Source organism: Juglans microcarpa x Juglans regia, chromosome 6D (assembly GCF_004785595.1).
Source record: "Juglans microcarpa x Juglans regia isolate MS1-56 chromosome 6D, Jm3101_v1.0, whole genome shotgun sequence".
NCBI classification, from domain to species: Eukaryota; Viridiplantae; Streptophyta; class Magnoliopsida; order Fagales; family Juglandaceae; genus Juglans; species Juglans microcarpa x Juglans regia.
In genome coordinates, this window is record NC_054604.1 from 10,358,997 (window position 1) to 10,383,783 (window position 24,787).

The 24,787-nt window shown below is 34.6% G+C and overlaps 1 protein-coding gene across 4 annotated transcripts; it reads right to left on the reverse strand.

Annotated features, from left to right (window-relative positions):
* Positions 1 to 508: 508 nt before the first annotated feature.
* LOC121236031 (metal tolerance protein 10-like) lies at positions 509 to 10,077 on the reverse strand. 4 transcript variants are annotated; one of them, XR_005934643.1, is made up of 7 exons: positions 9,625 to 10,077; positions 5,186 to 5,298; positions 4,025 to 4,270; positions 2,967 to 3,047; positions 2,395 to 2,625; positions 1,699 to 2,125; positions 509 to 954 (listed from the first exon to the last, which is right to left on the reverse strand). XR_005934643.1 is itself a non-coding variant. In XM_041132522.1 (6 exons), the coding sequence occupies exons 1-6, from the start codon at positions 9,824 to 9,826 to the stop codon at positions 1,781 to 1,783; spliced, it is 1,218 nt and encodes a 405-aa protein (XP_040988456.1). In that variant the 5' UTR covers positions 9,827 to 10,077; the 3' UTR covers positions 1,451 to 1,780. The 4 variants fall into 4 exon arrangements, 2 of the variants coding, with proteins under 2 accessions (XP_040988456.1, XP_040988457.1); XR_005934642.1 differs by having other exon boundaries at positions 509 to 959; XM_041132522.1 differs by lacking the exon at positions 509 to 954 and having other exon boundaries at positions 1,451 to 2,125.
* Positions 10,078 to 24,787: the final 14,710 nt, after the last annotated feature.

Below are 24,787 nucleotides of genomic sequence, written 5' to 3' on the forward strand. Positions count from 1 at the left end.
TACATTCTATAACTATATATAGCATTATTTGGTGGAGCTCCAATGGACTAGTAGTGTAAGGTGTCTATGATATCATGTTTGTCATTTAATTATTTTAAAAAAGGTATTGAGAGATAAAATAAACAAGGTCATTACCCAAACAAATGTGTTATGAAACTTTACATAGGTAGCAAGTCACACAAAAAAGGCAAAGAAGAGTAGAAGATCAAATGCTTTGGACAAGACAATATTAACACTCATTCAAAACCAACTTGAGCATAGTCCTGATCCCAATTCTAAAACAATGCCAATATATAGCGCCAAGAAGATGGGCAGGAATTATTTATTCCTTCTAAAACTATAATAAAGACATATTTAGCTTCTAGCAGTAGATAAGATGTATATATTTTTTTCTAACCAAGCATGTTATAGATAAATAAAACAGTAACAAGATGCAAGAGATAATAGGGTGGGAGGCCCCATCATTCATCCCAAACCAAATGGTACAACACAAGAAAAAGAAAAAGAAAAAAAAAAGAAATCTGGGGCCAAGGACTTGACCCCCACCCATTTCTCACAAAGGGAAGCCGCCTGAAGCGGTTTTGATACAGTCTGATAAACGGACTATAATATAAGAATTTGTGCTGCATGTCACTAGTCTGGATTGACTAAAGAAGACTTTCATTACCTCTTTCCCATGATTCTTGATTAGGATGAGCAATAACATAGGAAGATAGCAAGTTGGAGAAGCGTCAAATCTCTGGTAGGAGATTGCTAAGAACTGCGGTGGCCACACTAGGAGACTAGATGTTGGTTGAATCTAAGAGATCTGAGGTCCCTGACCCCAAAAATGCCACGCTTGAGGACCACACGCTACTCTTTTGGACGTTTTTCTTTTGCCATCCGAAGGATCGGTGGCTGGCAAGTCTTGTGGTGCAGTTTTGGATGGCCAGAAAGAAGTAGATCGGCACTATTCTGTGCTATGGTAGGAAAATTTAGAAAAAACCGAAAAAAACATAAAGAACCTAAGATTTTTTAACCTCTCTAGAGAGTGTCTTCGCTAGAGAGAGAAAACGAGTTAGCGTACTTGTTTTAGGAAAAGTAGATAAGATGTATATACTTACAAAAGCCAGGATTCTTCCATCAATGTCAAATTAGAGTTTCTGAATTGGGATGACTCCTCAATACCACCCCGAGAAATGGCCAAAACAGTGACAAGAGTTTTTGAAACTTCATATTTTGGGATTTGAGTAATAATCCTATGTGGTCTACTTTATTTTAAAATTTTAAACTTATGCTTGGAGGGTGTAAAACTTAGACTTTACACCGCATCCATAAATCATATCTTACATATAAATTTTGCAAAATTCATCTAACTGATTACATCATATAGCAACGTGTAATTTCTCATGTATTTGCCCAGCGTACCTGCAATATGGTTTCATATGTTCTGCTATAATTGAAGTGAAAAGGAACAGAGAATTAGGCTTCCTGCATTTGTTTGACTATTGACGGGATTTCAAAGTTTTATCTTGGAGCTCAACTCACAAATCATCCAAATTCATTCAATAAAAGGGCTTGCATATCAGGGACTGGCATAAGAGACTGTCCAGTGATGCTCAGTCTATTAAGTATATGAGCTGGAAAACTCAAGACAAATGATGTTCACAAATGATGTTCCGGCATCAGATGGTAAACTGCAGCAGAACTAGAACGTACCAGATCTTGAATAAGATACTTACTGGTGCGTGGAAAGGTTGAGATCTGATCATTACTATCACCATCATCGTCATCATTCCCATTAGATCGCGATCTTGTGTTCGGGCCTGTGACTATACTCGAAATCTATATGTACAAAGGCTCTCTCAACTTCAGGGAGCTGTTCAAGCTTCTCTTGCAATGTCTCACCAATATTATGTGCTTTGTTCAGAAGCATGTCTTGTGGCAAAACTATGTCAACCTCCACAAAATAATGAGAACCGAAAGTGTATGCTCTAACCGTATCAATGTGCTTGATGTCTTCATTGTGATTCCATATTAGATATGTTAACTTTGCCAAAAATTCAGGTGGTGCTGTTCTTCCGATTAGTGACCATACATTCTCAATCACTGTCCTTGTCCAAGTATTCATTGTATATAAAGCGATCTGCATCACAGGTTCAAGAAATCATCATAAATAGACAAACTTTTTGAGTACAAGTAGCAAACCAAAAACCCATCCTCATGCCACTTATACAGCGCCATGTAAAGGGAAGGATTGGTAATCTACTTTATTAACAAAAGAGATATGTTATTCTGATGATTGTGATGATTTAAGAAAGGAAAATAGAAACTTTGAAAGTCGCTGAACCCCATTATCTACAGTAAAGGAAAAGAAGGAAAGAAGCCAAATAAATGAGCTGTGTATGAACTCACTATAATAGCTCCAGTAGGATCAATCCACCAGTAAAAACGGATAGCCAAAACAGCTGCTGCCAAACCAACTGAATTAGTAACAACGTCGAATAAATGATCTTGTGCATAGGCTCTAACAATTTCGTTCTTAAATCTTCGACAATAGACCATGAGCACAAACTTCACTACAGTTACGCAGACCATTATTCCAATCATCCATTTCTCCTTCTCGGGATTCCTTTCAGGCTGGGCCTGTAATCAAAACATTAAATGGAGATTATAGTAAAACTATCAATAAATAAGTTTTAGATCGTTGACAAAAATCCCATCAACAATTTCAGACTGGACTTTCTAGAAACTCATACATTTGGTTACCTTGAACCTATGCCATAACTCATTCTTTATGCAAAAACCAATAACTGACACATTAGACCACTGAGATGACAGAAAGAGTGCTAATTCTCAAAACTAACTTTGGTTAATATGACAGAAAGAGTGCTAATTCTCAAAACTAACTTTGGTTAATATGTGTCCGTGTCCACTGTCATCTACAACCTTTAACTTATTGGAGCAGTGGCATCAAAATCACATACCTTTGAAATGAGTTGTCGAACAGATTCTATCAGTATTTGTAATCCAAGAGTTGCCATTACTGACGCAAAAACAATGATGCCCTGCAAACTCAAACTAAATTAGTATAGATTTCTTGCAATATGGTGTAAGTTTAGTAAAATCCAGTGCTGGCTGTATCTGCTGTAATTATTAGAATAACTTGGGTGCACAAACCCATAATTCATAGTTGGAACCTAAATATTCTCAGCATTGATGCTATTTATTCCCAAGACTATATTGTTTTACTGGTTCTCCATTTTATTCCCAACACTCCATTGTTCCTATTTCATAGATTGATGTACTGAAGCAAGCCGTGTATATGAACTTCACCAATATCAAAACAATAAATTTCTTGTTCAATGCATTTTCTCATTAAACCACTTCAGCCAATAGGAGCTAGTTATTAGTATACTAAATATTCTCTAAGCCCAATATTTAGATAAGAAATGAGGAGTCTACAGCATGAGCCTGAAAAAAATCTCCACACTTGTTACAGTAATTTCAAACACAAATACATGTCTATTGCTTTTTACCCCTAGGATTTGTACTAGTAAAAGTTGAAATAGCCACAAGGTTTTATTTGCCCCATTGATTACAAGAAGGATCAAGGAAATAAAAAACAAATACATTAATCTTGAAAGTATTTGGGGTTAACACCTTAATTCTACCTAAAAAAAAGTATTTGGGATTAACATGCTAATTAGTTTAAGATGAATAATTTTCTCCATGACTTTCTGAGAAACCACATGAGGCACAAATGCAACACTAACCAAGCCCACATGAATTCTCATTATCAGCATCCACAACTCCAATCTACTGAAATACGCAATTGAAAAGAACTTTGGAAAAGAAAATGCAGGAAGCTAAAAGAGTAGTCTTCTCTTTAGAAGTAAGGTGATCGGCATAAGGTCGATGCCTCTCAGCCATGGGGCTTGAATTTGCACTATTGGCCAGATAGAAAACATTTCGGTTGTGGCGCTAAAATTATCCAAAGAATTGACAGAAGCACAGAAACCAATTATAGGATCGGAGAACTTACAACTGGCTGCATCCGTTTCTTTCCAATTGGATAGTGATACTGGTTTGGTTTTCTCATGGCATGTGCAGTGAACCACAATATAAACCCAGACAAGAGATCTAAGAGTGAATCCATGGTTGAGGCGATAACTGCCAATGATCTGCTCTCAATAGAAGCATATAGCTTTGCCGCAAAGAGTACAACATTAGCTATGTTTGATGCATGGATTGCCATCCTCTCACTTTTTGCAAGCTGCTTCATCTCATCCTGAGAATAACATGTTTGCAGATTAGCAATAAATAAAAAATAAATAAAAAAAATAAAAAAACATAATGGTTTCTATTTACTGGGGGTATTGGGTGGTATCTGATGCAACCTTGAACTTTCATGAACCAGGTTCATGGAAACAAATTGTGAATAGAAATAGTTGTCATATAGAATTATTTTTTTTCTGCAATTAAACTCAGCTGCCCTCCTTTACTTATAAGAAATGCATTCAAAATACTCAAGTTGAACAAAAAAGAATATTCAATTGAAAAGAAGAATATTAACAATAAAATCCCTTAAAAATCGCAAGACTTATATAAAGGGAGTTCAGTTAAAAAAAAGCAAGCAGAACAACCAACCTCTGAGCTTTAGGGAAGACACTAACCATGGTTAACCTAAGAAGGCGTGGACTCATAATTATAGACCGGTGCTGTATGTGCAGGAATAGTAGGGAAATGGTAGATCATTTACTCTTACATTGTTATTGTGCAAGGGACATATGGAATTATTTTTTCAGCAGAATGGGATTAGCATGGGTAATGCCGGGAAGGGTGGTGGAACTACTAGCTAGCTGGAGAGGGATCACAGGGACACCACAGATCGCAGCTGTGTAAAAGATGGCTCCTATTTGTATTTTCTGGTGTATTTGGTGAGAAAGAAATGATAACACTTTTTGGGGATCATGAAGGATCCTCCGAGGAGTTTAGGAGTTTTTTTTTTTTGGAAGACTTTATTTATGTGGGCCATTGCTTTAGAGTTAATTGGTCTCATCTTCCATGATTTTCTTGTAACAGTTTCTAGTTCTAAATTTGGTGTACTCTTATGTATACCTCCGGTGTACTTGGGCTATGCCTATCTTTCTCAATACAATTACTTCTTACTTATCAAAAGATAAAAAATAAAAAAATAACCAACCTCTGTTAGACTATCAGGCAAACAACCATTTTCAGTCATGGTCTCCATCTCGTTGAACCCTTCAAGGAGCCTTTCTTGCTTCTTATAATAATCAGCAACCTTGTTTCGTTTCCCTGTGGTCAAGTGTACAAGTTTCATGTCAAGTCATCACTATAAGGGATAAAAGGTGAATGGAAGCATCCAAATTCAATAGTTCTTAGTAACTATGGTAATGGATAAGACGACATCAAATGATTCTAATATTATAACTACAAGCATAAAAACCAATAAGCATAACAACCTAAGGGAAACTTCAAAGTTGTCAGGTCTGCTAGAGTCGCTTTCTATATGATCCCAAAACAATGTGCAAGGAGTTATTCCACAAAGCTTCTGACTCCATCATTCAGATATCTTAAGTCTAAAACACATAGAATGCCTGAGTTGGTAAATGGAAGAGCACAATAGACATCTAACAAGAATAATTCTCCTCATACTGCAAGGGCAAAAGATCTTTTTTCCTTTTATTTATCTATTCATACAAGAGTAGCTGTTGTAGAACAAGTAAAGAATATGGGAAGACCCCACATTTGGCCAACCTTAAATAATCAATTTGTAACCGTCAATGATTTCAGGATCATATTTGCAGGAAATGCCTTGTTGAAAGCATCACATTTGATAGAAATCCTGCTCCAGTCCAGCCATACACTGGAGGACGTAAACTAGCCAAAAGTTGATGCATTGAACTATGCTAGCTATGTTAATTACTTTCAGAAGAAATGGGATGGAATACCAATCATGGACTGTTTTCCAGGTTGTAGAACAGCTGAAGATCAGAACAGGATAGAATCCGTAAAAATGCTTCTTTTACACCACCGAATATTTTTTATCCTAAGCAATATTTCATGCCATCATCAGAAGGGTCATTAAATTGTCTTCATACAAACAGCTGTCTGCTTTCATAGCCAATCTCTAGTCCTTACAATTTCCATCCCCTTATATCTAGCTTCCTTCTTAAACTTGAAAAGTCATGTGCAGCCATCACTCAGAATTGATAAAACATCACTAATGCAACCACTCAACTTTTGATGGCAACTACAGAAGATGATCAAAGCAGTACTACTACCTGACAACAAAATACACGTCATTTGCAACACGAATAGGGAATTCCTGTAACATCAAAGAAGCATTGTACCAGCTGAAAACTTATGCTTTAGAAAATGGGGTTTCTTAGTACCTCAACTTTAATATATAAATGTATCAGTTAAAGGCCCCATTGTAATGAGACTGCATTTTTTTCCCTTGTTGATCCTGGAAATCAGAAGCACAAGGCATTCATGTGGAATCTTACAACTACCCATTAGATAAAACTGGAAAAGAAAAGGTTGCACGAAGTTTCAACCAATCAAGTCATCAAAAGAACTGAGGATTATTATTATTGCTGTTGTTGTTGTTGTTTAAAAATGAAATGAATCTCCCACCTTACCTAGGCCTAGTCAAGTGGTGGAGGGAGGGGAACTAGGCCAAAAATATAGAAAAGGGACCCTCCCTCCCTCATGGTGACACCACATGTACAGCAAAGCAAAATAAATCAAGTAAATTTTACTGGGAAGACTACAGTTAGAATACCTTTTTTTCTTTCCTGCTAAAAGATACAAAATAATTTTATGTATTAACAATAGGAAAATTTACCTTTCGTCTTTTCTTTTTATTAGTCAAATGTCCACAATGGACTAACGTGTTAAAGGAGTTTAGTTTTTAATCTCTTTTGTGAGGAGACGCTGCTAAGTTACATTACAAAAAGGCACAGGTGTTTTTCCTTGTTTCCTTAATATATACATATATATATATATATATAGCATCATTTCTCCAACCTAGAGAAAGACATGCATCTTCAATCGAAACGCAATCAAAAGTTATTCCCCTTCCAAGAATTCTTTGTTCTCAACTTTCTTTTTTATATATCTGAAAGTGCATTTTGTTCAAGTCTTCTTTGGCTAAAACCCCTCCTCTCATTAATAGGGGCAGAGGTAGGAATGGCAACAGAGGACCACCCCAATTTGATTATATTTTCCTAATATCTTTAATCAAATTTGAAGCTTGTCTCATTTCTTTCTCGCATTTCGTGTTGCTCAATTTGCTTAGGCAACAGAGGAGTTATATTTTCCTAATATCTTCAATCAAATTTGAAGCTTGTCTAATTTTTTTCTCGCATTTCACATTTTTCTTAATTGGTGCATCATCATGCTTTGGTGAAAGTAGGGGAGCATCTTGGGGTTTTTGCAACAAATATTGCTGACTGGTATCGTATATTACTTTGAGATATTAACTAAATTTAAATGTAGAAGAACAAACCACACATGACACAACTCATGCAATAATGGAAAGTGAATTTGCTGAATGAATAAAATAATATTCATACAGCACCAAGAGTGGTGGCTCAGTGGTTCTTGGGTTACTTTCAAGTGGTTTGGCTGTACTAGGTCATGGGTTACACCCAAGTGGACTCTCAATTAGCTGCCTAAAGATCATTGAGTTCCCTAATAGGGTTGGAGTCTAAATTGTGGCTCAAACCTGACTGAGGGAGCATCTGTGGCTTCCTGCCATCTAGCCACTGTCAGGCTCCCAGTAGGTAGGGTGCTACTATGGTAATGCCCAGGTAAGGAAACCTCCTTATAAACAAGTATATCCATACAATTATTTGATCCAAAGGAGCTCTCACAAATAGAATTTCAGTACCACTGAGAAAAGCTAGTTGGATAAACAACCAACCAATGTGATAGTGTCACTTCACCAAAAATACTAAAACTTTTTATTTTAATTTGAAATATTATATAATCATCCTCCATTTAAACCAGAGTTATAAAAAAAAGCTGTGTATATCCTTACTGTTGCTGAATAATAAAAGTTGAATGGTGGATGGCATTTTTGTAAGAAGGTGCAGCCAAAGCTAAAGCAACTTCTTTAGTAGTACCAACTTTTGTCATGATATTTTAACAACTGTATTTAACATTCTTAAAATTATTTTCAGCAAAAATTCAGCCAGTATATAATTACAGAACATATTTCAAAGCAAGAACTACCAGAACACTATGCATAAAATTTTATTACCCTTCCATGACATGTCAAAGGGAGCAGGACCTAAGTAAAGAGGCAACCTAGAATTCTCTCTTGATATACTTATCAAAAACGAGTCTTGAGGGATTTATTACGTATCAGTTACTATTCACCACTCCATACTCCATACTCTATAAAAAATATTTTCACACCTTATGAAAACTATACCTTAAGAAAAACACATCCACACCCTATAAAAAAATTATAAATGTATGGTGTGAGAGTAAATAATGTCTGATAAGAAGAATTTTTCAGTCTCGTGATATGTATGAACGCTTATTTTCATAGCATTTCTAGTTGAGTACAAGATTAGGCCTTCTTAAATGCTTTGTATAGTTACGGACACTAACTAAATAGATATAAGTGTGGTACATAATGGGTAACTTGCGTGGACGTATCTTGTTTCTTACGTGATGTGGTCCTTATCTTATTCTATTATATTCCAATATGGATTCCTCCGTCATCAACAACTTTTCACAGAAGTTGCATTCTTTTTTCTTTTCCGGGCACCAAGATGCATTTTAGAGATTGCAGCAATGAGCCAATACGTATCATGTTCAGAGTAAAATTGATCGGATTATGGGACATTCCCTCAATGGGAAAAACAATTCTTTTGTCTTGATAAAGTATACAAAGTTTACGATATCCAAACCTCAGGATAAGCACCAAAGCTCCTCCCACTAGTGCTGGAGAAAAAAAAAAAAAACAATATATCGCAACCCATTATGCAAAACGTGTCACAGGGCCAACAGTACACTGACAGATGCCAGACGCAAACAACCGAGTCACATGGATCAGTAACTCGATTGAGTCAGCTCAGTTGTAAAAAAAAAACCAAATTGTATCAAATAAAGAAATAAGAAAAACATTTTTAATCAAACCAGCTGACGGCCGGATTTGGATTAAAAAATCACTCCAACTAATCTTATTTCATTTTATTTCATAATTATTTTTAAATTTTCATATAAAATATAATAAACAATTTAAAATTTTCAAATACTAAAGTAATAATAATATTAAAAATAATATTTTAATAATATTTTATTCAACTTTTAACTTTTATCTAAAACCATTTCATCCCATCTCACTATCCAAACCTCCTACATCTCGCAAAGAAAGAAGAAAAGAAACAATCAAACAAAATCAAAAACTCTATTTCAATTCTAAATTGACATGTCCAGTCCCAGGCTCTACGAACATTCGCATCTACATACATACATATTTATATGTATAGGTATTAAAGATTGCCTTTTGAAGCAGATGTGTTTTTTTAAATCAAATTTACATAGATAATGCTCAAACAAACGAGGAGCCATCGTGATTCTTGATTCGTAAAGGAGTCTTACTTGGGGTACGAAGAAGGCGGTGGAGAATGAAGGAATCTCGATCGCCATCTCTTCTCTCTGGCAGCGCCGGGAACTCTTGCAGATTGAGTCTCCACGACGATGAATCGCTTCTCGACGCCAACTCAACATCTGGAGACAGAAGAGGCTCCCTTTTGTTAGTCCCATGCGTTGCATCAATGGCTTCGTTCCTGCTCTCTTCCATGACGCTCTTCTCTGTCTCTGTCTCTCTTTCTTTCTCTCTCGCTAGCAAGTAGCAACAAACGAAGGGCAGGCATTCCGTTTCTACGTTTATAAGGATTTGTGGAATCACATGTATCGCTCCTCAGAAAGTAGATTGCCTGTCGTATAATGCAAAGTTTGTAACAACCGCACGTACGTATAAATATGGACGGACTCTAGAATGTATCCCACGTAAATTCCGGATCTCTTATTTTCCCCCTATATTCTGTAATACCTCGGTGTGTAACGTACAAGGAATTCTGTCGACTTTCTTCTAACTACATAGTCGAGTTCTCGAAAAATAAAGAGAAGGTTAAAGTTGTCTATTCGATTCAAATTTCATTTGGAAGATATCTCATCTTTTCAAAAATTAGAAAAAGAAAATATATACATATATATATATATATATATAGATATATTTATATACTAGAGAACGGTTTCGGGTGCGTTAATTTCAGGGTGCACGATTTATATAAAAAAAAAATAAAAAAGTCAATAACTTATTTATCTAGAAAAAGAAAATATAAGATTAAAGAAAGACAAAAAAAAAAAAGATTAAAAAAAATTTAAATTTAAGCAAAATATGAGCATTGATCTGCATCTATATTGGATTATTTATTTACTCTTTATATAATAATAAAATATCATTAATTTTTATTTAAAAAAATTGAAACAAAAAGAAAGGAAAATGAGTACACTGTCAGAACAGAAAGGACATGAAAGAATAACTTCAATTCATATGCGCCGCAAGGCTATTAAGGATCTTTTGGTAAAATATGATATTTGATTAAATTCTACAAGAAAACTACACGTCAAATGGTCAAGAGTTTTAAGGATATTTTGGTAAAACATGATCTTTCATTAAATTTTACAAGGAAGCTACACGTCAAATAGTCAAAAATTTTAAGGGTCTTTTGGTAAAATAGGACTTAACCGACTTAACAGAAAACAAAAAAAATAATTAAAGGAAAAATAACAAAAATTAATATTCACAATTAAATAACCAAAGTAAATATATTGAATTGTAACGTCTCATACAGTATAAGCAGTCCGCATTTCAATTAAAAAATTATAATAAATATGAAATCATATATAAAAAAAAAATTCAAATTATTCAAAACGAAAAATGTTACTCATTTATAATATGGGAATTAAACTCAACTTCAGTTCTTATATAAGAGCTCCATTTGAACGAAGAAATGAGATAGTTTAGATAAAAGTTAAAAATTAAATAAAATATTATTTTTTAATATTATTATTATTTTGAGATTTAAAAAATTTGAATTAAAATTTGAAAAATTTGAATTATTTATTATATTTTGTGTAAAAATTTAAAAAATTATAATAATGAAATAAGATTAATTGAGATGATTTATTAATCTAAACGGGGTATAATCTCAACCTTTCCATAGTTATTTTATAAGTACTTGACTTTTATTAATTTATCTTTCTTTTAAGTTGCTGATATACTGACATTTGAACCTATTTAATTTATAACTAAAACATTGGAAATTTGGAAATGTACATGTGCGTGTGAGAGTGAGAGATATCTATGCACGTGACACTGTTTGGATTTTAACTTCAATATTAAAGTATCTTTTTGTCCTTATTTTATTTATGAACCCTTCTACAGTTATATTTCTTTTTTTTTTCATACATTTTTTTTTTATATTTTATATACATTTAAAAAAATCACAACATCATTAAAACATAATTTTTTAATTATTATATAAAAATAAAAAAATAAAACAAGACAAAATAATCGGTAGTTTGTTCTTATAGCTATCCTCGAATATAAATAATGAGACGGAATATTTATAGTTATTTCTCAAATATAATTAAATACTCAACAAATACTTGAAAATCTACTTCATGTTCTTATCTCTCCTACACCCTAAACCTTAAAATTACTTAATTCGTAAAGTGATATAAGTTACAAGTTAAAACCAGTTATATAATGGAAAATCCAAATAAATCAAACCAAAGAAAAAAAATAGAAATTTTAAAAGGGATTTGAAACATTAATCTTGCCTTTCTGTTATACTTATCAATAATTATATTTGAAAATCTTTACACCATACATAGTGGTGAGTTCAGTCCGATCCGGTCCGAGCCCAGGAGGTTTTGTGGACCGGACCGAACCTATTTGATCTAGGGTTTTCCCACCCTAGACTGGACCGAACAACCTAAGGACCGGTTTGGTTCTGTCCGTCCCATTTGGGACAGTCCGGTCTAGTCGGTCCAACCTTTTTTTTTAATTGATTAATAAAAAAAATTATTTAAAATACTAAATTAAAATTAAGTGACTTATTAAATGAAAATTACATAATAAATTGTACAATTATTGATATACACTAGTATTATATATATTATAGTTATACATTAAAGAATATAATAATACATTGATCTAAATATATATAGTTATAGACTTAGTACCAATACTATAACTAATAACTATACTAGTAGTATTACTAATATACTATATGTTAGTGATAAATTGGTAATACACTACTAATACTATATTAAATAATACTCTGTGTAGTTATAGTGATTTAATACTAACATATTAAGTTAACTATACTAATACTATTATAAATTTATACATATACTATAATTTATACTATAACTCTTATAATATGTTAATATATACTAGTACTATATATTATAGTTATACATTAAAGAATGTAATACTTATGTAATATTGTGATATATTAATAATTAATTATATACAATTATTTATATAAATAATATATATAATAAAATATATTTATATATCTTTTAATTTTTATTCGTCTAGTCCGGTCTGGTCTGGGGTGAAAAACCCTTGGACTGGGAAACAAAGTCAGCGGAACAAGACTTAGAACCTATCGATTTAACAGAGTCCACTCAGCATCATCCATGCTCTTCGGCTTCTTTCCCAACAGTGGAAGGTGGAGCCTCTTCCCATAGAAATGATCTTCGATCTGCATCTTCCAGTATCCAAAATCAGTGCCGTCGAACTTCTCGATCCCGGGTGCAATCACTTTGTCTCCAGCCATCATTCTCCTTCATATCTGACATTGACTCTTAATACCAGTTGTTGTGAAATGTTATACAAAACACATACAACAACGATGGCAAATAAAGTAAAAACAACACAATCAAGCACACGATCCACAATATACATGGTTCGGCAAATTGCCTACGTCCACAGAGTTGCAGAAATCTTATTATCCAGAGGAGATTACAATTATTCAATCTCAATTCACACTCTCTATGACTTTTTGCTTTTTCACACTATATACACTCACTAGACAATTGTTCTCTTTCAAAATATGCTTAAGACCATTCAAGACATGTCAAAATATGACATATATATAGCACACGACATGGAAATCCTAATCTGGTAAAATTGTGTACTTCACTCGAGCGGTGTGTCGAGTGCGCCTCGAGCAAGCAGGCAAATGAATATTGGCTCGAGCAGGATGTCGAGCGGGACTCGAGCGAACTCTTGAACTTGAATTTCGTTCGAGTGATATGTTGAGTGATGTCGAGTGAACTTTGGCTCGAGCCAACTTTCAGAAAACATTTTTCAGCTCCAAAACCAGTCTCCACATATATCCCAACATGGTGGAGGTGTCTTCTTTCCATACTTTGCTTGATTTGTTTTTTTCCTCTTTGAAAGATGAAGAATTAGTTGAGGTTGCAGTAACCTCTTACCTAATTTGGAAGAGGAGGAATTGTTTTGTGTTTAATGGGAAGTTAACTCTCCTAAAGAGATGGCTATTCAGTCTAGACACATAGTGGAGGAATTTTCAGCTGCAAGACAAGAGTCTCACACCAGATCAGTTGCTGTTGCATAATCAGATCAAGCTTGGGAATGTCCTCCTCTTCATACTCTTAAGCTCAATTGGGATGTTGCCATTGATAGTGTCAACTGTTTGGTAGGAATAAGGGTGATTGTAAGAGACCATGATGGTCATGTGGTTGCTACTCTTAAGGGTCATGTGGTTGCTGCTCTTAGGTCCTCAAGGGTGTCCTTTCCAGATGTAAAGTTGGGTGAATGTTTGGCATTGCTCAAAGCTATTATTTTGTGTAAGGAGCTTGGGCTGCAACAGATTATATTGGAGGGTGATGCACTTTCAGTTGTAAATGATACTAAAAGCAATGTGGAAAAGTTGTCGACTGAAGGTTTGCTTATCAGAGATGTGAAGGATCTGTTGCTAGGTATGCAGAGTTGGTCTATCAGATATGTTCCTAGGAAGTCAAACAATGTAGCTCATGTTTTAGCCAAAGATGCTTTACTCCTTTCAAAGGAGTGTATTGATTTGGAGGTAGTACCTCCTTGCATCTATTCTTTGGTTGTTTGATCATTTTAATAAGATCAGGTTTTCTTCAAAAAAAAAAAAAAAAAAAAAAAGAAAACTTATATATGTCTTTTCTATTTTTAATTAATGGTGGTTGCAACGACTAGACTCTGATGACTAGTCGCCAAATTCTGGCCAACTTCGGCGAACTCCATGGGTGATGTCCATAATAGTGACTAAAAAAGCTCTTAAAAAGTAAGCAGCATTACGATTTCGAAGAGCTTATCATTCATATTTTAGGATTTTATATTTTTCTTTTAAAGAATCTTAATTTTGTATGGTTTACCATAGAATTGGTGGAATCAATATGTGCGAGTAAAGAGTGCAAAAATCACTTATACACTCCATCCTAATTCCTAATCAAAGATGTACCCTTCAAAAATTATATTCATCATTCTAATTTCTTTTATATGAAATCAAATTATTTACAAATTAATAAAAAATAAATTAAAATAATAAAATATGATAATTGGAAGAATAATCGATAAAATTTGATGGATTTATTTTCTAGAAGAAAAAAACTGCAAGGATGAGATAAAGGATACACAATTAACTGAGTTTGGATACAGAAACGATTTCATCTCATCTTATTATTATAATTTTTTTAAATTCTCATATAAAATATAATAAATAATTTAATTTTTTAAATCTCAAAATAATAATAATATTAAAAAATAATATTTTATTTAATTTTTAATTTTCATCCAAAATTCTATCTATCTTTTTACCTAAACACGGGCTTCTTGAAGAGAGCTAGCTGTGCCACTCAAGATTCCGGTGCAAAAGGAAAATACTTGGGACAAAAAGTGAGTCCTACCTAACGCAGCTTTTCTGCCCCATCTCTCTCTATATCTATCGATAAAACTTTCATTGGAATTATTTCAAAAAAAAAAAAAAAAAAAAAACTTTCATTGGAATCTTTGCTTTAATGTCTATGCCATGATAGATATATGGGATTTCAAATCACCACGAAGTTTCCGAGGAGTACGCATGCAACAACACCACTCTGCCTTCTCCGCAATTTACCAAACTTTTACTTTTAGTGCCACGTTTGGTTACAAATTTATAAATAATAGTGATTTAATTTATAATAATAGTAAAATTATTTAAATTAAGATGTTTTATGAGTTTTTGAAAAAGAATACAGAAAAAATTAAATAAAAATATTATGAAGTTAAAATATTATTAGAATAAATTTTTTTTTTTTTTTTTTGTGATTTGTTCGGAAGTTTAAAAAAATTGTAATGATTAATAAATGACTAGATAAAAAAAATTAAAAATTTGAAAATTTAAAATTGAAAAGCGTTTGTCTTTAAATGATATTTGAATGTTGAAATGAAATGAGATTAGATGAGATGAGTTAAGATCATTTGTGAAATTAAACAGAGCCTTACCGTCTGCCTCCGTGCTTATATATTTCTACCATCTTTTTCACAATTAATTTGTGAAGTTGTAACTACTGAGGTGGTAGCCCAATTGGTATGAGTTGATATTTCATGGTTTCGAAGTCAGGAGTTCAAGTCGGAACGTAAGTTTAACCACTTATGATAGTAAAGCCTGAGCTTTGGGTCATGAGATGGGCTTTGGACCAGATGGATACTTTGGTGGTACTGTGGTGACAAGCTTGCCCTTGGGGCAATACGTAGTAGCTATGACTCAAACCGATTCTGCAGTGGGGATGAACTCCTATGGTCACGTCCATGGAGAGTTGCTATGCTGGTCGTCCCTGCCTCCCCTTTTGCTTAGAAAAAAAAATTGTGAAGTTGTAAATAGATAATTATAATATGTGGATTTTACAGTATTAATTAATATTCTTCAGAATCGAATAACTTACAAATAATCACAGTAGATTTCACATATATATTAATGTATACATCTCTTACAGCGCCTTGTCATCACAACAAAACTTTATTTCACAAATTAATATAAAGCAAATTCAGCGATTGAATCCTTTTATAAACTAGCCAGTACTAAATAATGGTTGTTGGGTGAGAAATTCAATGATTAGGCATCCCACGATACCATCTTCGATCTCCTTTTTTATGGTGGGGTGGTTGGGATTAGGCACCTTCATTTAAACATGATAATTATGTCTTAAATCTTGAGTACTGTATTCGAACATTAATCCTCGTATACTTATAATATAGTCGATACCATCCAATATATTATTATGATATATCCCAAATGGTGATTACTGACATGAACTGCATGCATTATATGTCTTGGGTTTAACACTCTCATGATATGTCCCAAAACCTCAAAGGCCACTCAATCCGGTCCCACCTTATATCTAATTAACTTTTGTAGCCATCATATATAGGAAAACTCAATCTAGATATAAATTTAAAGAAATATTTTAGTCATAAATGGATCTTATAAAAATAAATTTATAAATTGACTTAAATTGATGTGGTAAATTAGATTATAAAAATACTTTATTATAAAGTGAATATAACGTATAATATAAAATTACGTCACTTTGTGGATTTACTTTTGTGTAATTTATTTGTAGCTGTAATATTTCTCTTAAATTTATATCTGAAGATGAGTTTTGTTTTGTCCCAATCCCAAAATACTAATTAATAACTTATATTTCCTAAATAATACAGGATCAAGTTATTTATCGTTGGTATTAAACTCAATTTGGTTGACCAAGAAGTGGTTTTGCTATGAATTGATGTAATGACGTCTCAATAGAAGTCTAAACCATGGAGGCCTATATTCTAATATTAATCATATATAATTATAACTAGAATTCTTGAAATTATTGTAAATCATGAGAATTTTTCCATTCCAAACAATATATGATTTCAACCAAGTAACGTACGATCTCATGCATGCACGACCCTTTATGTACTCAACTTGGGATGTTAAACCTAATTAGCTTGCCAAAGCCGCGAAGAGGCCTCTCTCCTTGGTTCCCCTCTTCTTAGGCACGTACGTAGTATCCCATTATTCCGTAATTTTATTGATAAAGGGTTGCTCAGGCACCTCTTCGAGTTGTATATCTTTGATCATATTCATCTCATCTTCAACAGATATCGATATATTTTTCGATAGTGCGAACAGTACGTAGACGTAGCATTATATTAAATAAATTTCCGACCACCATGGCTAGCTAAGTACTTGTCGCGTGCTAATATATATATATATATATATATATATATATTGAAACAAAAAATACAATATAAAATTGATTCACGTGATTTTTTTAAACATAAATTATCACTGAGGGATGCTTAACTATATGAGTTCAGAATTTTGTAATTAATAGTAATATGGTTTGTGAATAGTATTATTCAGATACTTTGAGTTAAGTACTTATTGGGTTTTGGAAAATGGAAGCTAGAGAAAAAATTGAATAAAAGATATTATAAAGTTAAAATACTATTAAAATATAACTTTTTAATATTATTTTAATATTGGATTTGGAAACATTGAATTATTTTTTATATTTTGTTTGCAAGTTTAAGTCATATTTGTGTTTGAGTGATGTTTGAGAAAGAAATGATATGTGATGAGATGGGATGGAAATTATTTTCAAAACAATCCAACCCCTACTTGTTCTTTTTAATTTAATTTTTAATGCTAATTTAGTCCTAGTTTGTTTAGACAAATAAGATGAAATGAGATGATATGAAAGTTAAATAAAATATTATTAGATTATATATAATAATATGTCATCTGGCATATCACATGTCAGAAAAATGTTTAAAAAGCTAAAATCTTAAAGCACATATATACCATATATATATATATTTTTTATTTAAATATAAAATAGAAACTTTGGAGTCAGCTTTACATAATGGATGGGATCCGGGGATTGAACAAGAGCTTGAGAAGAAACATGTGGAGTTAGCTGATTGGAGGCATCGAGAAGAGACTAGACTGGTTCAAATGGCGAAAGTAAAACGACGCGTTGATGGAGACCAAAATTCAAAATTCTTCCATGCTTATGTAACTTATAAAAAGAAAAAAAGAGTCATCAATATGGGACTTCAAGATGGTTCTTATTTGAGTTCTCTAGAGGAAATCCATTTAGCAACTGTTAATTACTTTTCAAACTTTCTACAAAAGGAGACACATGGGAGTTTACCAGATTTATCTCATCTTATTTCGCCCATTATATCAATGGCTGAGAGTGAAGCAATTTGTGTTATTCTATCGGTTGGAGAAGTGAAAAGTGCCTTGGATTCTATTCCTTCTAATAGTGCACTGGGTCCAAATGGATTTGGGTTGGGATTCTTTAAAAGCATTTGGGATATCATTAAGCTAGATGTTATGGCAGCAACTTCAGAATTTTTCAAAGGAGGCAAATGGCCTAGATTCTATACCTCTTCTAATGTGGTGTTAATTCCGAAGATGGATATGCCGACTGGGTTTGATAAATTTAGACCCGTAAGTTTTTGTTCTGTGTTTTTTAAAATTTGCTTGAAGGTGATTGTGAATCATTTGACAACTCTCCTACCAAAAATGATATCTCTTGAACAATATGCATTTATTCCTGGCAAAAGCATATTTGAGAATATCAGTCTTACACAAAAAATAGTTCACTCTATTAATAAGAAGATACATGGTGGGAATGTGGTGTTAAAATTGGACATGGCAAAAGCATATGACTGAGTTGATTGGGATTTCCTTCTGGAGGTGCTTCGCTCTTTCGGTTTTTCTAATAAAGTTTGTGGTTTGATTAGAGAGTGTATTTCTACACCTTGGTATTCTATTATGATGAATGGTACTACTAAAGGTTTCTTTCAGGGTGGTCGTGGATTGAAACAAGGAGATCATTTGTCCCCTTATTTGTTCATTATTTTGTAGGAAATTTTATCAAGACTTATATAGCAAAGTGTGGAAGAGAAGAGATTTGGCTAGTTCTCACAAGCCTAAGGTACCAGTTTGATCTCTCATCTAATGTATGCGGATGATGTGGTTATTTTCACTAATGGTGGTCGGATTTCTATTCGGTGCATTTTGAATATATTGTCTACATATGAGGCTTGGTCTAGTCAATTGATTAACAAAGAGAAAACTGCCATGTTTTTCTCTAATAAAATCCCATGGCTAGAAGATGTAATCTCAAAAGACTAACAGGTTTCTCGGCAGGTAAATTCCCATTGTTTTGGGAAGGCTTAAAATTGCAGATTTGGAGGAGTTGGTGAGTAAGGTTAGTAAAACAATAAGTGGTTGGAAAATGAGACTACTATCTGTAGGTGGGATAGTGATTTTATTGAGGCATGTTCTTGCTAGTGTGACCTTGCATCTCCTTGCAGTTTTGCAGGTTCCTAAAGTTATTATTTCTTCATTAAATCGCTTAATGAGCTATTTCTTTTGGGAAAAAAATGAAGGGAGAGGAAAGAAAAAATGGGTTGCTTGGAGGCAAATATGTCGGCCAACTGAAGAAGATGGTTTGGGACATAGAATTTTGATGATATGCAAAGAGCCCTCCATTTAAAAATTGCATGGAAACTGATGCATGAGAACTCTCTTTGTGCTAATTTTTTTCAAAAGAAATATGTTGGGAATAAACCTTTGATGCTATTAGGCCCTTAGAAGGGTACAAGGTTTTGGAGTATGATTGTTGAAAGTATTCCTATTGTTTTGAGTAAATCTAAATGGAACTTAAAGATGGAAATGTATTCTTTTGGTATGATAAGTGGATAGAACAGGAGATTCTTGCTGAAACCTTACCAGTGGTCGAGCAACCTCTTTTAAGAGTTAAGGAATGCAACCTTGAAAGTGGCTGGGATGTGGCATTATTAGAAAGGCTGGTCGGCATTGAAATAGCTGATATTGCTCTCAATGTGCTTGCAAAATGTAAAGAGGGAGGAGATGTGTTAATTTGGACCAAAGCTGATAGTGGTATTTTTACCACTAAATCAGCTTGAGAGTGCATTCAGGTAAAAGGTCCTACTTTGGAGGGGCATAAGTGGATATGGAATAATATGCTCCCTAAAACATTCTCTGTGCTAATGTGGAAGGCATGGCATGGTGCTTTGGCAGTGAATGACATAATTAGACAGATAGGGATTCCTCTGGTTTCAAAATGTGACTGTTGTAGGCAAGGTATGTATGAAGATCAAAATCATGTTTTATTTTATGGGGAGATTGCAGCTGAGGTTTGGCAAAAATGTGTTTCCCATCTTGGTTTGCCGATTGGTAGAACATGGCGTGAAACATGCCTTAGTTGGTTTAAGAGAACTTCTAATTTCTCTCAAATAAGTGTCATTTTGGGTTTGTTGCCTACTATTATTTCTTAGAGATTATGGGATAGAAGATGTTATGCATGCATGAAAGGCAAAGTTGATTCAGTATAGGTTGTGTGGCATTCTATCAAACACTACATAGGCGTGCTTTGTCAAGGTATATGAAAGATAAAGAAGTTTACTCAAGTTGACTCTTACATCCTTAAAGTTTAAACATATCTCCAATTCCTATTCAATAGCAGCAAACTCAACTAATATCATGGTCCAAGCCATCACTGGGCAGAGTGAAGCTAAACATAGAAGGGAGTAGTCTTGGCAATCTGTGATCTTTGGGGCTAGGTGGAGTTATTCGGGAGATGCAAGGTTCATTGATGTTTGCGTTTTCAATTAATCTTGGCTATGGTGACAGTACAAGAGGGTGTCAAACATTGCAAGAGGCTAAACTTCTTATTAGTTGACTTTGAGAAGGACCCAAAGGTGATTTTGTCTTGATTGTAGAGAGCTCGTTGCAGCACCTAGTATTTGAAGGACTACTGGGAGGAACGTCAAGAGCTTCTTTCTATGCTGGACTACACGATATCTCACACTTATAGTTGCATATTGGTTAGCAAGATTTGGTGCAAGGGAAGGAGATGAGGAATGGCGTTACATGCGTGATCTGCCTCCTTTGTTGCGGGGTTTGATCAGAGTAGATAAATGGGGACTTCCTACTATTCAGTGCAATGGTCATGTTTAATGTTTTTAATGTTGAGGTGCTTTGATCTGTTTTCTTTACTAGTTTGCATTGATCAGTTAGTTTATTGTATAGGTTTGTGTTCTTATTTTTTAATTGGTTTTGATAATTGGGATGGTTTATTTGATTATTTTGTAAATCCCAAGTGTCCTGATTATTACCATGGTATTCCTCCGCCATAAGCGAGGGCAATCAATAAAATTGGGTACCGTCCTCTTCAATATATATATGTGTGTGTCTGTGTGTGTGTGTTGTGGCTCGATTCTAAACAGCTCAAGGTGACCAACTGCAATATAATTAACGACTTTTTTTTATAAGAAAAATAAAATTTATTTCACTAATCGAAGGTTGAAATTATTTGCTTACACGAAATAAAGTAGCATTTTATACCTCCAAAAGGGGCCTTATTTGAAATTGGTATTTATTACCCTTTAAAGGGACCTTGAGTGGAGTGGTGATTTTGTGGGATAAGTATTAACACAAAAGACAATTTAGAAGGAAACTTACCTTGTGAAGAACCAAACGGCTACCTCCCATATAAAGAACCAACGGCTACAAGCAGATTACATCCATGTATCATCCAATAGCCAGCCCATCTCCATGAATCATGCAACGGCTAACACTATTATTGTATTGTAATTGCTTTCCATTTCTACAACCTTACCTTATGTATCCTAGGTCTCCAATCGGTATAAACACTCATGTATTGATGTAATATGCATGCTTAGCATATAAATAAAATACTCTCAAAGGCTTTTACGTTGAGGCATTTTATCAAACAACTTGTTATCACTGTTTTCATGGTAACAGAGCCCTTGTGAGAGAAGAGAGTCTTCCATCCATGGCCACCGTCGCACTTAACGTCAGTAACTTTGTTACCTTGCGATTAAACACCACCAACTACACCCCTCTGGTGAGAACAAATCCTGGCTTTGCTGAGAGCTGAGACCTTATAGAGTATCTCACCGATGCATCCCCACCCCTAGAAGTCATCACTACCAGTGAGTTAGACCCAGGTTCGAGCAAACCCGAACCTAGTCCCGCCTTCCTTCAATGGCGCAAATTGAATTGATTACTCCTTGGATGGATTATCGGGACACTATCTGAGGAAGCCCTTGGCCTTGTTGTAGGGCTTGATTTAGCCCATCACGTTTGGTGGCTCTCAAAGAGGCGTACGCCCATGATTCCCAAGAACGGGACTTCCACCTTACACAGTAGTTAACATACCTGCGCAAGGAACAATCGACGCCTCTGGGTGATCATATTTGAACATTCAAAGGCTTGTGAGACAACCTCGCTTCAATCGGACGCCTTGTGCAAGAAAAAATGAAGGTTTTCTCGTTGCTGAACAACCTCAGAGCCAAGTACGAGCCCTTCACAAAGGCGATGTTGAAACCACCCATGCCCTCCTATGTCGAACTAATTCCTCTGCTCCAAGGGTATGAAATTTGATCAACCCTTCATTATTCCACTAACAATTTTGCTTTCTATGGACAAAGAAACTCAAACTCCACCAAGGATCATCTTCGCCACCCACCTCACTCTGATCACCGGAACAACAGCCGACCTCAGAACAGGTCCGAAAGATCGAGGGTTTCAACCCTTTAACCAGTTGGTGAGAACCTATTTTGGAGATGGCCCTCAAAACGTGTGTTTTGCACAAAACAACAGTGGGTCGAACCCACGTGATGCTGAAGCCCGATCCACTAACAAAGGCCATGATCCTGTCTGCAATGAAAGCTATTTGTGGAAAAAGTGGTCATGTTGCTCTTAAATGTTGGAATTGGTTCAATCACTCTTATCAACCTGAGGATATTCCTTAGGCCCTTGCTGTGATGACCCTAGAGAATTTTTCTCATGATGCTAAATGGACGGTTGACACTGGTGCATCTGCTCATTTGACTGAAAACCCAGGTTTACTAAAAACTTTACGTCGCTATTTTGGTAATGATGATGTTATTATTGGAAATGGTACTTCTCATGCTATTACTCATTTTGGTGATACTTATCTTGATAATGGTACTACTAAGATTAAATTATGTGATATTTTATTAATACCTGTATTGGCAAAAAATCTTTTATCTATTGGACAACTTAACATTAATTATCCTTATAACTGTGAATTTTATGGTGTTGGTCTTGTTGTTAAGGAACGGGAGACCAACCACGTCTTGTTGACCTGACGATGAAAGGGTAACCTCTATGTCGTTTCTCCTCCTTACGAAACTCATTTTTTCACTCGATTTCAGCGTGTCCCTGAAGACGTTTGGCACCAGCGCTTGAGACATCTGCAGGCATCTTCTTTACAATTCCTAAAATCTAAAGGGCTTATTCAAGTTTCTGGTTCTAATAAAAATTCTTCCTTTTGTGGTAGTTGCCAATTAGACAAACTTTCTTTTTTACCTTATAGCAATATTACTCATAATGCGTTGAGTAATGCTAGAGAGAAGCCACTGTAGCAGTACACACTTTGCACTCACTACATGGCTGCTTCTAGTTCTCTACTTCTTTTTTTTAGACTTGGGAGATGTGTGGTCTATATGATGCCACATCATGTGTGCAAAATAGTTGCTCCCAACAGTGGCTACTATCTATATTTATTCTAATGCGTTTGATAAAATTTGTTGTGATTTATGGGGTCCAGCTCCTATAGTTTCTGTTGGTAAATTTAATTATTATGCATGCCTAGTTGATGCATTTTTTAAATTTATGTGGCTTATTCCTTTAGGCAAAAAGTCAGATTTTTTTCTACCTTCTTACTTTTTGAAAAATATGTTGAGCGGCAATTTTGCAAAAACATTAAAATTTTTCAAACTAATGGGGGCGTTGAATTTGCTAATATCCAATTTACATCCCATTTACAAAAGCAAGGCATTATTCATCGATATTCTTGTCCTCATCCTCATGAACAGAATGGTATGATTGAACGAAGTCACCGTACCATTCGTGAACGTGGGATGACCATGCTTTTTCACAGTGGCATTCCAAAACCCTTCTGGGTTGAAGCCCCTGCTCCTGCCACTTTTCTTATTAATCGGCTCCCTTTACTGCCATTGACTTACAATCACCCTTCTCCATCCTTCACAGCACATATCCTGACTATAGTTCCTTACGTGTGTTTGGCTCAAAATTTTTTCCCTACACTTGGGATACGAAAAAGAATAAATTTGATCATAAAACCTTACCTTGTGTTTTTATGAGTTGCAATGATGAAAATTAAGGTCACAAATGTTATCACCCTCCCTCAAGTCATACTTTCATCTCACGTCATGTTGTGTTTGATGAGTCCACTTTTTCGTTTAAATAGCCTGTAACCTTCACTTATTGAGCTGGTCCTTTCCACCTTTGATATGTGGATTACCCCTCTTACCCCTTTATCCAACTCCACCATACCCGAACCTTCCTCATCCACCATAGCGGCAGATATTCCTCTTCCACATTTGTCCACTTCAGCCCCTTCCCCTACACCTGATACACCCTCCATTAGTGCCAGTAGTCTACATGTATCTCCATCTTTATCATCTGATATTGCCAAGACTATGCCCATGCTACCCATTGACCTTCCCATCATTTCATCAGTGACCCTTGCTACCATCATTGTCACATGCTCCAAGTCTGGTATTCGTAAGCCTAACCCCAAATATGCTCACTTGCATGACCTT

Excerpts from the sequence above, each read along its gene's own strand:
- LOC121236031 (XM_041132522.1), bottom strand. The coding sequence starts at position 9,826 with ATGGAAGAGAGCAGGAACGAAGCCATTGATGCAACGCATGGGACTAAC. Across the intron at positions 2,626-2,966 it reads TTCGACAACTCATTTCAAAG|GCCCAGCCTGAAAGGAATCC; the intron begins GTATGTGATTTT and ends TTTTGATTACAG. Across the intron at positions 2,126-2,394 it reads ATCCTACTGGAGCTATTATA|ATCGCTTTATATACAATGAA; the intron begins GTGAGTTCATAC and ends CCTGTGATGCAG.